The sequence below is a fragment of the Convolutriloba macropyga genome, chromosome 1, assembly GCF_964194025.1.
Source record: "Convolutriloba macropyga chromosome 1, txConMacr16.3, whole genome shotgun sequence".
In the NCBI taxonomy this organism is placed as follows: domain Eukaryota; kingdom Metazoa; phylum Xenacoelomorpha; order Acoela; family Convolutidae; genus Convolutriloba; species Convolutriloba macropyga.
Window position 1 is genome coordinate 29,497,640 of NC_134468.1, and position 15,858 is coordinate 29,513,497.

General features: G+C 38.2%; 2 protein-coding genes across 4 annotated transcripts in view; one reads left to right on the forward strand and one right to left on the reverse strand.

Annotated features, from left to right (window-relative positions):
- Window positions 1-15,858, forward strand: part of LOC142337648 (uncharacterized) — a 422,288-nt gene that overhangs the window by 304,819 nt on the left and 101,611 nt on the right. The window lies entirely within an intron of this gene.
- LOC142337518 (uncharacterized) overlaps window positions 1-15,858 on the reverse strand; it is a 68,718-nt gene that overhangs the window by 26,681 nt on the left and 26,179 nt on the right. The window contains exons 7-12 of the mRNA XM_075386842.1: window positions 15,064-15,274; window positions 14,768-14,958; window positions 14,191-14,641; window positions 13,891-14,038; window positions 13,185-13,796; window positions 151-584 (exon numbers count right to left, since the gene is read on the reverse strand). Coding sequence (XP_075242957.1) covers window positions 151-584; window positions 13,185-13,796; window positions 13,891-14,038; window positions 14,191-14,641; window positions 14,768-14,958; window positions 15,064-15,274 — 2,047 coding nt within the window. The remainder of the gene's footprint in view (window positions 1-150; window positions 585-13,184; window positions 13,797-13,890; window positions 14,039-14,190; window positions 14,642-14,767; window positions 14,959-15,063; window positions 15,275-15,858) is intronic.

A 15,858-nucleotide genomic window follows, 5' to 3' on the forward strand; every position in this document is an offset into this window, starting at 1 on the left:
AAAAAAATCCACTCACACGTTTACAATAATTGCTTCAAACTTCGTTCGAGAGCAATTAAACATCATGAGTTCAGCATGCTAACATATTGAACAACCATTCAAAAAATTGATGTCTCACAAAGCTACTAGGTAAAATGCGACACTGCTTACGTGATTATGATTATAATTTGGAATGATAGCAGAGTTCTGATAAGTTGCGTCCCTATTCAGCGCAACAACCTGGCCACCTGCTTGTCCCGGTATTGCCCCTGCAGTCGCTCCTGGTCCAGTCCCTGCTGCTCCTGTAGCTGCAGCTGCACTCAACAAGGCATTGTTCATTACCATCATCTGTTGCTGCTGCTGTTGCGCTAAGTCGGATCCCATTGCATTGGAAACCAATGCAGCTTGTTGTTGGTTGGCGGGGCCGGATGGATTCAACCAGGGCTGTTGTGCATTGGCTCTAATGGCAGCCGGAGTAGTAGCTCCGAACATTAGTGGGTTTGGTGCTGGTGGTGCTGCTCCTCCAGCCATTGGGTGACTGTTGGAACTGGGAGTTGCAGCTGCACTTGATAAGCGAATTCCACCCATGGCAGGTCCGTTCACATCTAGACAAATATTGAATAAAATGTGTCAATTGTCGTTTCAACCAAAAAACATAACATTCTATCACAGAAATAATTTTTCTAACTCATACCCGAAACTTATGAGTTCCACCGAACTAGATTTGAACCAATCTTATGCCCTTGATAAAAATCTGAATTTGATTTAATTAAACAAAACATACCCGACAGATTGCCGGAAAACAGCCTCCACTGATTGCCACACCCCGATTGGGATCGAAAGAACAACAAAAGGACAGAAAGTATCTAAGCCAACTTAGAGAACCAGGGGTACAATTTCATCGGCCAGTAAAATTTCGAGGCAGAGAGCTTAGTTTGAAAAATTGAAATCGGACTTACACAAGTAAAAGTAAATTTTTTGCCCTCAACTTAGTGTCCTAATTTATGACAATAAGTTTCGGGCAACAAAATTAGACTTAGTTAGAAAAATAACTGTTGATAATCGAATCAAACCAATATTGATAATCGGCTGCTTCGCTATCGGAGACAGAGACGTTTGGTTTATTTTAAAGCTTTTCTTTCACTAGACTGCAAAATTGTACTCTTAATTTCAACTTCAAAAGAAATTCAACACTTTGGTTCTCTTTTGCTCTCTAAATACGTTAGAACAAAAACTTGGTCCCCCTCGGACCTCGTGCTCAGAGCTCGGGAGCAAGCACCCTCCTGTCAGGGCTTTAATTCCCTCTTGCGACTAAGATTTGTTCAAACATATACTTAATGTCACGAGAGTGTCACCTGTTTATTCTGTTTTTTTTTTGACGATAAGTCAGAAGAGCCAGACAAAGAATCGGTGACGCAAAAAGTGCAAAAATAAAGTACCACAGTACTAATGTAATTGCTACTAACTTTGTTTGAGAGCAATTAAAAACTTTCGCATTCCAAACAATTTTAAAGTACGAACTACTTTGATGTCATTTCGTAGTTTGACAAACTCCTGTTTCTTAGTGAGAGGATACAGGTCATAGTATTAATACCAGTAAGCATATTAGGGATGGTAAGAGTTATAAGAAAAAAAAGTTCAACGGACATCTAAAACTGGGCTTCGTCGGTTAATCCCGTTGATTTCGTTGCTATGACTCCATTAGATTTGCTATGACTTTAGAAGTGCTTTGAGCATAATGAGCGAAAGATGAAACGAGCCAAGAGAAGTCAAGAATTCACGCAAAATGTTGAACAAGCTGTTAACTGAGGTAATGCAATTTAAACGTTTCTTTGATGAATTAAAAACGTAGCTGGAAGACTCTGGAACAAACTCAAAGTAAGGATTTCTCCATGCTCAGCTAATAACTCAATGAATAATATGAGTCCACTAATTATTTCTGATACTAATCATTTCGAGACAGTGGCAGAGGAAAAAATAAGAAAGTCATAATTTATCTCTAAAAACCGATAGATTTTTTCACAAGTTCCGATTCAGAAACAACTATTGTCAAAAACAACTTTAAACACAAATAGTCTTCATTCATTAAATGTCAACAAAGGGATGAGAAAGGAAAAGTAAAAAAAATGTTACAAAGTACAAAAAATTAAAAACCTACCTCCCGATCCTTTCGGTTTCAGTTCGAAGGCATGAAAAAGCTAACCATCTAAATAAAGACAAAACATTCAAAATGCTTCAGGAAACAAATCTCCTGAACTGTTTGCGTGAAATAGAAACCAGAAGACTGAAAAAAGCAAGGAAATTTCATACAGATTATGGTACTATGCAAAATTTTAACAGAAAAATTTTAGAGGAATCACGAAAAAATATACTGCACATGCTGATATCTGACCTGATTTTTGGCCGTTCGAGCCAAAATTAATTTAAACATAATTAAGTGGAACAATGTCTACCGAGAAATCAGAATGGTTAAGACAAGCCACAATAAGGAATGTTTCAACCATTTCGCAAAGAAGCTAGGTTCTATTCTGTTTCACTCCCAACAGCTTAGTAGGCATATAACTTTCACGCCCCCAAGGTCCACCTGCTGTATTAACACAGTCACGTGCTATGTAACAAATTATTTGCAATTGGTGGCATAAAAAACAGTTGGTGGGGGCCGAAACAATATATCCATAGGCGAAAATGATCTAGGGCGCAAAAAGTCCAGAGAGATCAAAACCAACTTACGTCGGATGAATTGATCACAAACGATCCACAAGCGTTTGGCTTTGGCAGTAGCCAGCTGGGGCTCGGGGATAATAGCATTGGTGAGACTGGAAGAGGGGTGGACGAGGGGCCTGGGGTGCGTGGCGCATGCCTATTGAGGGAGGGGGGGGGGGGTGTTAAACTTAGAACCACCCTTCACATGATTTATGTCTCAACAGTTTCGGTGAATCCCATACTTAGCTAATGGTAACACGTTAGGCTCTAAGACAAGTGCTGAACATTTTAATTTTCTCCGCACTTCAACTATCACTATTTTGAGAACAAAAAGTCAAACGGCAAGACAAAAAACATCAGATAAAAAGTCAAAATACAAAAAAAATTGCATATTAGAACAGCAGCAGGAATAATATAAATGCCCACAAATTTCATTGAGATCCCCGAAAAAGAGTCGCAAGACTTCCGGAAACAAATAGACTATTGGATTCGAGAACTGGAAAAAAAACTAGCAAAAACATGATCAGACCACAATCAATAAAACTAAAACATAGGCGGCAGATTGTGCGAAAACAGCCTCCGTTAATGCACTTGACGCACATTGGGATTGAAAAAGAAAAGAAAAACTCACCCGGCAAATTGACGGAAAATAGCCGCCGTTGATTCCCATAACCAAGATTGGAATTGAAAAAAGAGAAAAAAACATAGTGAAAAAATGATTTTTGTACAAACAATTTTATAGTGCGATCTATTCTGATGTCATTTTGGAGCTGAACGTACTCCTGCTTCGTAGTGAGACCACACAGGGGCTAGTAACAATACCAATAAACATTAGAGATGGCAACTAACAACAAAGCTCGAGGTACGGGCATCTAAAATCGGGCTTTATTGGGTTTATCCCGCTTCTATTTCTGATTTCGTTTTTTGATACTGACTCTGTTGATTTTGAAATGCTTTGATGAGCAACTGCGTCTAAAAACTCTTTTAGCAGAATGCGAGAAGAGTAAAACTAGCCTAGAGAAGTCAAAAAGATTCACACAAAATGGTGAACAAGCTGTGAACTAAGGTAGAGCGCAAAAACTTCATTCGACGAAGTAAAAAACATAGCAGTACAAGTCCTGACGCACAACTCAACGAAAATTCATTGACTAAACAAAAAACTAGACCTAGAACGGACTATGAGTGATATGGTAAACCATTTCATAAACATCAGATAAAATAAAAAAAAAACAGAAAATCAATGTCAAAATGCCGCATATGAACAAAAAACCACTAGCGAGAAAGCGAACTTTTGTTCAAACCCAGTTTTCTCACTCTACATTAAAATTAGATAGAAAAAATTTTTGGCCGCAAAACCACTCGCTTTTTCGCTCAACTTCCTGTTTCGGCGTGACCAAAATCACTACTCCAATATGACTTCAAAAATCAGGAAAATGTGTGACTGACGATCTTAAAAAAAGACAACACCCCAATACAATTCCAATTCTTTGAATTGTAAAAAAATAGGAGCCGTCTGCGAAGCTGAGGCGGCTATTAAAAAGAGATTGAAATTGACCGAATTTTTTCCTAAGTTTCGAAAAGTGCTCCAATTCGCCGCGCAATTTCAACTAGATTACAAACTACCCTTAATTTAGCTTCTAAACTGAAAGCTATTAAGCTTAATACTAATGTCAGCTAGCAATCGCTAATAAACTTTGACAACCTAATGCTTTATGACTTCATGACCGGGCTTTTATCGGTTTGTCCCATTTCTTTTTATTTTGCCCTTTTGACATTGACCGTATTCACTACATTGCGCAATTAAATTTAAAGCGTGAAAGAAAAAACTCGTCAGTTGAAATATCGAGTGACAAAAGTCACGAGTAAAACGTGAAAAGTGTTATCTTAAACCAAAAATGTGATCAAAAGGTTAAACGAATTAAAGAGAGCCTAAATAGCCGTTGAGAGGCTGATGGCGGCTATTAAAAAGCACGAAAAGAACTATGTTCAAAAGGATTAAACAATTACTCAACATTTTATTTAGTATTCTTCACAAAATCGATACTCACATCCAAATTCTACGGCCTTCCAACTAAACCACGGCCTTCCAAGTAGCTTCACCACACTAAAGGACTACTAAACGCGGCTAAGGGCCTCTAATGAAACTTAATGCCCGCTGGGCGCTCCCTGTTTATCCCTTATTTAAGGACGAAAAGATAAATACGTCAGACGAAAAATCGATCAACCAAAAAAATGCATTGAAAAAAGACCACAAGACTGTACGTGCCACATAAATCGTTTGAGAGCACTTGAAAACAAACTAAGAAACTTGAAAAAGAACATTGACAGAAACCTAAAGCAACCATCTAAAACTGAAAATCTAAATTTAACAAATTTACTGAACAAGCTGAATGTTGAAGCCATCAAGTTACGGCATAAATCGACACAAGAGCACATATGCAGGAGGAAACAAATTTCCACTAACCACGAAACATTAAAGATTATTACAAACAATGGTGTTTGATTTTTTAATAGCAAAGAATATACCTCAATTTCATGAAAATACATTTCCTTAAAATATGCCATGAACTCTTGACTAATATTGAAAAGAACTCTTAAAAAGCCAAATTTATCAAAACGTTTGAAACTTGGCTAACACTAAAAAGGATAATACTGGGTTCAAATTCTACAAAATTGCCATTTTCAGTGGATTCAATGTATAATATTCCGCTTCTAGAACCAGCTTGTAAACGGCACATCAACCTAACGCTCTTTACCAGTTTCTTTTTTTCTTTTTCGAAGAGTTGAAGAGATCCTACAAAAATATAGGAAAATTGAATCCACAGCAACCTGCTTTAGGATAGCGGCTTCACCATGATGGGATTCTCCATGGAGACTTCAAATGACGTCATTGGTAGTTATTTTATACCACTATAACCACCAATAAAATTTGTCAAACATTACACCAAATTCGGCGCACTTTTCATTTGACATTTAGTTGTGAACTGGTGACACTTGTGATTGAGAAATTTAGATCACGACAAAATGGAAAAGTCATGGGTGTAAAAGTCATTCAAAAAGTCAGAACGGTCAAGCGACAATTTTGCATTAAAAAGATCAACCCGTTTAAAACAATTTCTTCGAACTTTGTTCGACAGCAATTAAACAGTTTCGGCGAAACTCATAGAGTAATAGGCTCTAAAGCCTATAGAGTACTTAATGCCCGTCCGACTCTACCTGGATCTTATTTTTGAGGACGAAAACTCAAATGATCAAACGAAAAAACGGGCAGGCGAAAAATCGGTAGTACAATAAATCGAATAAAAAAGACCAGTAGGACTAAAATAACTCCTACAAAATTTGTTTGAAAGCAATTAAACAAACTGACTAACATCGGGCGAATTGCTCTCAAACGACCGGTTGTCTTTGTCAGTAGCTAGCTACTGATTAGTGATGCTAGCTTTAGCTTAATTAAAGGGGCCTAAGGTGAGCGCAGCGTGGGTCGTCCTTACAACCTAAAATAATTGCAGCCATGAGGACTGGGGTGAAGTGTGGGAAGCTGATGTGAGAGGGGTGGGGGTCTAAGAATCTGCCTTCACACAATGAGTATAAGCCTCCAAAACAGTTTCTGTGAATCGAATACTTGGAGACTAGTGAGCTAAAAAGCTGTAAAAAAAACTTCGCATAAAAAATCAACAGGACAACAAAATGTACAAAACTTAACATATCCAACTAACGTCGGGCGAATTGCTTTCAAACGACCGGCGAGCAGTTGGCTTCGTCAGTAGCTAGCCACGGTTTAGTGAGGCTAGCTTAAACTTATTAGGGGCGTGAGGTGGGCGCAGAAGGGCGAGGGGGGCTGAAGGCAGTTAGGTGGGGCGAAAGGTGGGGAGGGTGGTCTTTGCCTACACGGTGCCCTTACGGCCTGAACAACATGCAAGGGTGGGCATTGTGGGGGATTGAGGTGGGCTGATGTCGGTGGGGGTCGACCTCTAAGAACCGCTCTTCACACCATAAATATAGGTCTACAAAAGTTTCAGTGAATCGCATACTTGGAGAATAGTGAGCTGAAAGGCCCTAAGAGAACTTAATGCCCGCTGGGCGCCACCGCTAAGAAAAGTCACATGCGTCAGACGAAAAATCGGTCAAGCGAAAAATCGCATTAAAAAGGACAACTGGACTAATATAATTGCGACAGACTTCGTTTGAGAGCAATTAACCATCTTCAAACAAAACGGCCAATCATAGACCCAACATTAACCCTTACAAAATCTGATGCCTGTCTAGAAGCCAATTGCTGAAAAATCAGACGCAAAGTTTGAGGAAAAAACGTTGAATACGACTGTGAAAATCAACCCTCTAGAAAACCTCTAGAAAAGCCACTGGCAGCTCTCACAACATTTAAGAACACAGGGGATAGAATTTCACGCCGCAAAAGCACGCGCAGGATCAAAGAACACTTAAGTCCTGATCAATTAATGTTAACATAATCGGTAGAGTGCAAGAATAGCTGCGAAATAGCTGTGAAATACAGATAGAAACAATAACAGAAATGAGTATAAAAAGTTCTCTGCGCCTCTTCAAAAACCATGCTTAAATTTTTTAGGTACCCTTAAGTTTTTGAAGTTCAGAAATCAATTTATTGAGTGAGGTAAGAAATCCATGATCAAAATATAGTCACGAAAAGCGGGGCCACTTAAATCAGAGGGGTATATCCTAGAGAACTTCTGACACTGCAGAGGATCGCACCCGTGATCTCCCGGATAACAGTCAGACCTTACCGGCTAAGCGATACCATCTTAATAACTCCAAGTAAGATCAAGCAAAACGCAAGAAATCAAGGGTGAAAAACCACACTTGAAAAGTCAAGCGAAAGAATGTTCTAGAATAAATCCAAAACGAAAAATAACCGACCGACGAAGCAAAAAACATAGCCAGACGAAATCCAGAAAACTTTGAAGTGTCGGAATTTTACGGAAATCCGTACCTGTCGCCAAAAGCAGTACATTATGTCTTAAAACAATAACTCTACCTCGCCCTTTTTGATTTAAAAGTGGTGAAATTTACACTGCTTCCATAACGAGAAAGATTAGAGCGTTGGAATCATTGGAACAAGTTAGAATAGGAACAATTACGACATTATGTAGCAAAAAAACAAGAGATGCGGGTGCACTGCATCGGGCGTGCAAAAGTGGATTGGGGGGACCGATGTGGGGGCCGTGGGTGGGTGGCTGGGGGTGTAGGATCAATTTCTAAGAACCGCCTTTCACACCATAAGTAAAAGTCTCCAAAACTTTTTCTGTGAATCGCATACTTGGAGACTAGGAGGCTTAACGGCTCTAAGAGAAGTTAATGCAAACTGGGCTCTACCTCTATCCCGTTTCTGAAGACGGAAGTCAAATGGGTCAGACAAAAAATCGGCCGAGCGAAAAAGTGTATAAGAGACAAACAGGATTAATATAGTTGCTACAAATTGCTTTTGAGGGCAATTAACAAAAACTGCCTCAAAAACTGCCTGTTTTTGATTTCTCAAAAACTGCCTGTTAAATCATTTATGATATTAACATTCCTACTATTACTCACTGTTGATGAGGATCAGAGATGAAGACATTACGCCACATAACAGCAGCTGAAGTGCGGCATCAACAAAAAGAGATAGAGATATAACGTGACCCAGAAGGAAAGAAACTCTAACCGACAGAGAGAGAAAATATAGGATTTTTTTCCATGAAGGGATTTGATTTGACTTTGCAACTTCTAGTTTTCTAGCCTGGTTAGTAAATAAATCATATAGAAACTGAAAAAGGCAAAATTGAAAAAAGTTTTTTACTTTCCAGTAAAAAAAAGTTCAAATACCTTTTTGTCGCAAAAGTTCTGTCAAGTAACCCATCTCCAAGACTCAAAAAGTTTCGTTGGCCAGTAATGGTAGTTAAACTCAGAAAGGGACAAAAAGTATTGAAAAATTTTGAAAACAATTGCAAATTTTAGCAAAATCATTCTAAAATTCAAAATATTAATATCTTGAGAACCATTTCATTGTCTCAAGAGACTATCCAGTGTTCCTGTTTTAAGCCTGAAAAAGCTTCACTGGCTTGTAAAGATCCATGCACTTGAAACATGAAATTTTCCGCAAATTTTAAAAATTCAAGTTTTATCCAAAAATTACTTTAACTGGAATAATTAACATAAAAAAAATTGATCACCATTCCATTAATACCATCATCAAATTCAAAAACATGAAAAAATTGCAAACCTTATAAAAAATTGCTTAAATTCGTTATATTAAAATCTTGAAAAACATTCCATTATATCTATAAACTATGCAGTAACATATTATTAAACGCTAGAGGGAGTTCCGTGGCCCTTGAGGCTAGATTAACCTAAAAAAGAAAAAGAATTTCAAAAAACTTAAAACAAATTGCAAGTTTTATTGAAAATTACTAAAACTTCTGATATTAAAAAGTTGAAAATTAATCCATGACCAAGAAACAGTTTCCAGTATTTTACCAACCCTAACGGAGGAGATTTTCTGGGCCTTGAGGTTCAAAAAATCAGAATAATGACACTTAAATGGCGAAAAATTGAAAAAAAAACTGGCAAAAATTGTCAAAAAGACATTCCATTAATGTTAAACATTATACAGTAACCTATTTTCAAGCTCTAGAGGAGGGAGGAGGTTACTTAGCTCTTGACGCTGAAAAACCTAAAAAACGACCAAAATTATCAAAAAACTATCAAAAAACGATGGAAAAACCTAAAAATAACGACAAAAATTTTCAAAAAAGTAAGTTTTATAAAAATAAAATTGCTAAAATTTGTGACATTAAATAGTTGAAAAACTATAAAACTATTCCATGGAGAAAAAATTGTCAGTAACTTATTAACGAACACCATAGGAGCTTTTCTGGCTCCTGGGTGAATAATACATGAATAATGAAAATTAAATGTCAAAAAAACCGGAGAAAATGCACGTTTTGTCAAAAAAATGCATAAATCCGTAATGTTAAAATATTAAACCATTCCTTTACCACTAGAAACTATGCATTAACCTATAATTAAAACCTTGAGAAGGTTTCTTGACACTAGGGCTGATAAAAATCAAAAAATTTCCAAAAAGCTTGAAAAAAAATTGTGCAAAATACTATAAATTTGCGTGTTTTTAGCGAGCGGTTGTTCGTCAGGGAGTGCACCGGGCGCTGATGGGGACGGACGGGGAGAGGGGTGGGCAACAGTGGGGTGGGGGGCAATAGTGGGGTCAAAAGTGGAGTGGTCTTCAACCTCTAAGAACCGCTCTTCACACCATAAGTATAGGTCTCCAAAACAGTTTAAGCAAAAACAGAGCTAAAAGGCTCTAAGAGCACTTCATGCCCGCTGGGCGCTACCTCTTTATCCCGTTTTTGAGGACGAAAAGTCAAAAGAGTCAGAAGAAAAATCGGTCAAGCGAAAAATCCGTCAAGCGAAAAATCGGTCACGCGACCAACAGGACTAATAAAATTGCTACAAATTTCGTTTGAGAGCATTTAAAAAAAGATTTTTTTTTCATTTTTTAGTCACTGTCCAAAGTGATTCAATTTGGCGTACATTTTCAGTTAGATTCTAAAACTATACTTAATTCAGCTTCTAAAACTGAAAGTTGTAAAGCCTAAAACTAGTGTCAGCTATCAATCACTCTCATGAACTTTGATAGCCGAACGCTCTATGCCTTAATGACCAGGCTTTATCGGTTTAACCAGTTTCTTTTGATTTTGCTCTTTTGACATTGAACGTATTCACTTCATTGCGTAATTTAACGCATGAATAAATTTAAAATCCATTCAGTTGGAACCGTGTGTTAAGTAAGTCAGGAGTCAAGCGTGATCTACATGCATTATTTTCCACAAAAATTAATACTAGATATCAGAGTTCTAGAAAACCAAAATTTCACAGATCACTAAACTGTGCTTATAAAATGGGTAACTGGTAGAGGACACGATGATATGAACAAAGAATTTCGACATGATAATTTCTTGACAGAGTTTTACCGTTGCATTTTCCTCTTAATGAAAACAAAAGTGCTGTTCTGGAAAATGAGATACCATCATTAGCCTTCAAAGAGTTTTTCTTCAGACAACAGCTACGTTTCTGACACTCTAACCATCAAAAAAACCTAGTAGCTGCTGTTTAAAAGGACTTTGAGCAGAATGACAGAAGAGTGAAAATAGCCTAGAGAAGTCAAAAAGACTTCACGCAAAATGTCGAAAGACCGGCAAAAAGGGTAAAGCGAAAAAAAAGTTCGATGAAGTAAAAAAACATAGCAGGACAAGTCCTGACGTACAATTCATAAAATTTTCATTGAACAGAAAAACTAGACCTAGAATGGACTATGAGTGAATTGAGAAAACCATTTTAAAAAAATCAGATAAAAAAAGAAGAAAAAAAACAAAATGAAGGTCAAAATGCCGGCATGTGAACAAAAAAACCACTGGTGAGAAATGAAAATTAAATTCAAACAAAAAACTAGTCCTAAAATGAGCTTGAATGAAAAAACTGTAAAAATCAAAGTGAAACTGCCGCTTGTGAACAAGAAACCACTAGCGAGAAACCGAATATTTGTTCGAACACCGTTTTCTCACTCTACTTTAAAATTAGAGTGAAAAAATTTCACGTCCCAAAACCCCTCACTTTTTCGCTCCATTTCCTGTTTCGGCGTGACCAGAATCACCACTCCAATTGGACTTCAAAAATCATGAAAATGTGTGAACAGATCTTAAAAAAAACATAGCCGGAAGAATTCCGGAAACGACTCGAAGTGAAAATCCATTTAAACGCCATCCAACTACGCATCAAACAAAACCCGCCCTCACTAATTTATGATTATCTTGAAACAAAGTCATGAAACAAAAAAGTAAAAACAATAAAATCAAATCTGTTAAATAATGATAAAAAATCTGATCAAATTTTTATAAAATGAGATCCCGAAAAAAACTATCTCTGCCAAAATAACTTCATCAAACCAACTAGTACTTACAAAAACCACTTATGTGAATTTTGAAAAAAATACTTTAACCTAAATTATGAAAAAAAGCTCTTAAAAACACTTTTCAATGAAAAACTGGAAAAAGTTACTAATTTTCTTTAATATTTCAAAAAACATACAAATCCAAAGAAAAATTCCCTTCAGCCAATAGGGTATCCAGATGCTCGCAAAACAATAGGCAAGTCTTAATAGACAAAGAAACTTAGCTAAAAACAGAAAAAAACGAAAAACTGCAAAAAATTTAAAAAAAGTTTCAATTTTCGCCATTTTTTTGTCATAATTCTCAACAAAAAAATGATTCTTACCCACAAAACTGTAACCAATTTTTATCATAATATTGCTCAAGTAGAAGGGGTTTCTTCAATTCCCATTTGAGCCAGTAAAACAAAATAATCGTCAAAAAACGCAAAAATTAGCCCGAAAATCAGCCAAATACATTAAAAACCACCGAATTATCATAAAATTCATATGAATTTCCAAAAACCTTTAAACCACTACCAAAAACAGCCTAAAATTAAAACAAAATGATAACCAAACCTCTTAACGAAAACAAATAAAAAAACTGCTTCAAAATGCCGCACGTGAACAAAAAAAATTCGCTCGCTTAGAAAATTTTTTCACACATCAATTTCTCGCTCTCTCAAAAACAGCGGTATGAACAAAAACCACTCTCTTTTCGCTCCGCTCTTCACTTTTGTTCAGCGCCAAAATCACTCCAAATTTTTTCACGCGTTTCATTTCCCGCTTCAAAAATCACTCCAATAAAATTGATTAAAAACATAGCCGGCAGATTGCCGGAATAGCTGCGAAAGAATAGACCTGCGTGCCATATAATAGAGATAGAAACAGATACAGATCTAAATTGAAAAAAAAATCGACGCCGCTCAAAAAACTAGGTAAAAAACATTCAGCGATAAATTAATAACGATTGTTAAAATTCATTCCACAGAAGCCTCTTATTAGGGACCTTTACTGCACATATGAGTTCCTTTGACCTTAAACAAATTCAAATTAAACTTAAGTTTTAAAGTGCAAAAGTCATTTTATTGAGTGAGGTAAGTCACGTATGATCAAAATCTAATCACGCAAATAACCTAAAAACTTTTGCTAAAGCGAGTGAGAAATGACGTCACGCGCGCAAATGCCGTTAGTGAGAGGAAGAAGTCATTCAGAAAATTTGACTTTTTCAGCTTTGCTGTGTGAACAAATGTAAAACGAAAAAAGAGCGTCAGACGACGAAACAAAAAAAAACCAAGAGCACCGCAATATAGCTACGCTCAGCTTACAGCTTCGCAGCTATAAAAAGGACTTCTCCAATACTCCTCTTCGAGTCGTAAAAAAGACAGCGCCCCATTACAATTCAAATTCTTTGAATTATGAAAAAAAATAGGAGCGCTATAATAGCCGGCTGAGAAGATGACGGCGGCTATTAAAAACAATTTCCCAATACTCCGCTCAGAGTTATGAAACTGGCTCGCATAAAATTCGAAGAAAGTTTTGGTTATACCTAAAGAGCTGTATGCCTGGGCTCGTGGCTGGTTGAACATTTGCTGGTGATTGTAGAATGCCAAGTTGTAGTTTTGTATCATTTGCTGCTGGGCAGTTAGAGTCAGTGGATGCTGCTGAGGATTGGGATGAGATCCCAAAGTACTTGTGACCGGGTTTGGTGCCTGAGGGCCCCCTGCCGAAGCAGATGGAGCGAAGTTTGACGCATTTTTATAAGGGGATTGTGTGGGATAAACTTCTTGATTGGACGCAACTACTGAGTTGCTCATATGCTTAATATTAGGCATAGTTGCACTAGTGTTGCTACTACTATTGTTACTGGGGTTCGTACTAAGCATGGTGGGGTTATTGAGAATTGCTGGTTGAACTTGTGGGCCGGACTGTGCTTTTTGAGCCGTTGGTTGTTGCTGTTGGCTAATTAAAGCTAATTTGTCTTCTACCGTGGTACTGTTGTTGAGATCTTCTTTTACTGCGCTAACACTATTGCTGACTCCTGGTTTGACTGGCTCAATTCCAGAGAGATTTTGATTGTCCGCGCTGTCACCGGTTACCACATTGCCGTTGCTGAGGTTGCCAATTTGACCTTGCAGCGATTCTGCCTCTTCGACTTCCGCTAAAATTTTTGAATCATTTAGAGCATATTCAATTAATAGGCATCATTATTTGGCAAGAGTAAACGCCCTTATTATCACCAAAAATTAAGTTACCTTTAGGTCTTTGTGGACTTTTGACCTGACTGCTAAGGGAGGGAACATTCTTCGGATCTTGAGCGTGCTTGATAGCACTATTGGCACTTAAACTGACGTCCACTGACGTCACAGCTGGATTTCCGCCTTCCTTCATGGCTGTTCCCGCCTTAAAAAAGTGTTTATTGAGCACTTTCAATTAAAGTCAATGAGATGTCACAACGACTTCAAACAAACTTTCGAAGAGAAGGGCAATTGGTTTGCAATTTAAACAGTTTCTGGATAGCATGTGTAGGTTTGAAACAAAATTCCTTTTCTTACCACGAGTTCGTTCGCTGACATTTGTCGTTGCAGCATAGGACCAGTGAAGGTACTAGCAGCCGCCATTTGAGCGTTTATCATGGTGTGCAGGGCAGCACTTGAAGCACTGCTAGGATGCTGCATTTGCTGCTGTGCGCAGATCCAGTTAAGAGGCACCCCCGCTGGAAATTGTCCCTGGGCATTCCCTCCAGTCACTGCCATTCCTCCTGCTCCATCCATCAAGGCATATTGTGGATTCAGAGGTGGTGTTCCCATCATGCTGGGATCTTGCAGGCCCAAGGGTGCTCTGGGCTGAGCATTTGTAAAGTAGTTGAACTGTTGCAGACCTCCCATTGCCGCCTGATTGAACATCTGACTGAAAGGCGCGTGACTGGAGATAGGCATTGGCCCAGCGGTGTTAAATGCAGGTCCAATGCTGTTCAGAGCTGGCACAGACTTGCTGCTGGGGAACCTAAATATAGCGATGAATTCACAGTCTACATATATAATATAAATTAACGAAGTCCACAATTTGAAGGATCAACATTTGTCTGAACATTTTCTAAAGTGAAAAGTAAGATTGCTATCTAATTCGTACCTCAACGCTTTAGCAGCCGCTGACGGAGCGTTAGGTGCTCGGCTTCTGAAGGCCGCCGGCGCTTGAGACTGTGAATTAGTGATATTTGGTCGATTGGAGCTGTTTCCAAAACTAGCTCCGTATCGCCCAATTCCCTGATTTGGAGGCACTTGGTACCCTCCTGAGGGTTTTCGAGGTCCATGAAAGCTTCCCTGAAATGAGGACATGTTCTACTACTTAGATATCAGATAACCTTAATCCGTTCTAATAAAATCTGTCTTGTATAACAAATTTTACGCAGAAAATTAGATAGTAACCTGTTCATTGTAAGGCGCTTGAAATCGCTTGTTCAGAGGAAGCGAATTGGGTTTCCTTCTAAATGATCCCTGGTGCCCAGCAGGCCCAGTTCCCGCAACTATCGAACTGTGGTCCAATGTGTAATAGCTACTGCTGCTACCCTGTAGAGATGCTCCCTTCGGAAAATCTGTGTTATATATTCCAGGGTACCGATGGTGACTGTTAGGAGGCCTAGAACATATCTCATTTCCACTTTAACATCGTCGAGTTGAAGCGCAGCTATAGTTTTGACCAAGTTTGATTAAACAGATCAGAAAAACAGTGAGGATTGCGTGATTGATGAAATCAACGAGAAAATCTGGTATTATGCAACAACCGTTGGGTATAAGCCAGAATTAGAATAAGAAACAACATAGCCGGCAGATTGCCGGAATAGCTGCGAAATAGACTTGCGTGCCGTAAAATACAGATGGAAAAAGATACAGAAGTGAGTTGATAATAGTTATCGCCGCCGCCTATAAAACTTACAAGTTTATTTCAAAGGAGGTTGTTTTTGGGTGCAAAAAAAGTTTCCCTGTCGCGTCTCGAACCGGCGATCTCCGGATTAACAGCCAGCCGCCTTAACCACCCGGCTGTCGGACCATACAATCTGTTTTCTTACAATCAAATTTGTTTTAGGAACAGATTCTGTTTCTGAATAACCGCAATTTAGGTCACGCAGAAAGCGTGAAATCAAGCGCGAAAAAGCCATTTAAGCAGTGACGAGACAGAATGTTCTAGAACAAATGTAAAACGAAAATAAAGCGTCAGACGAC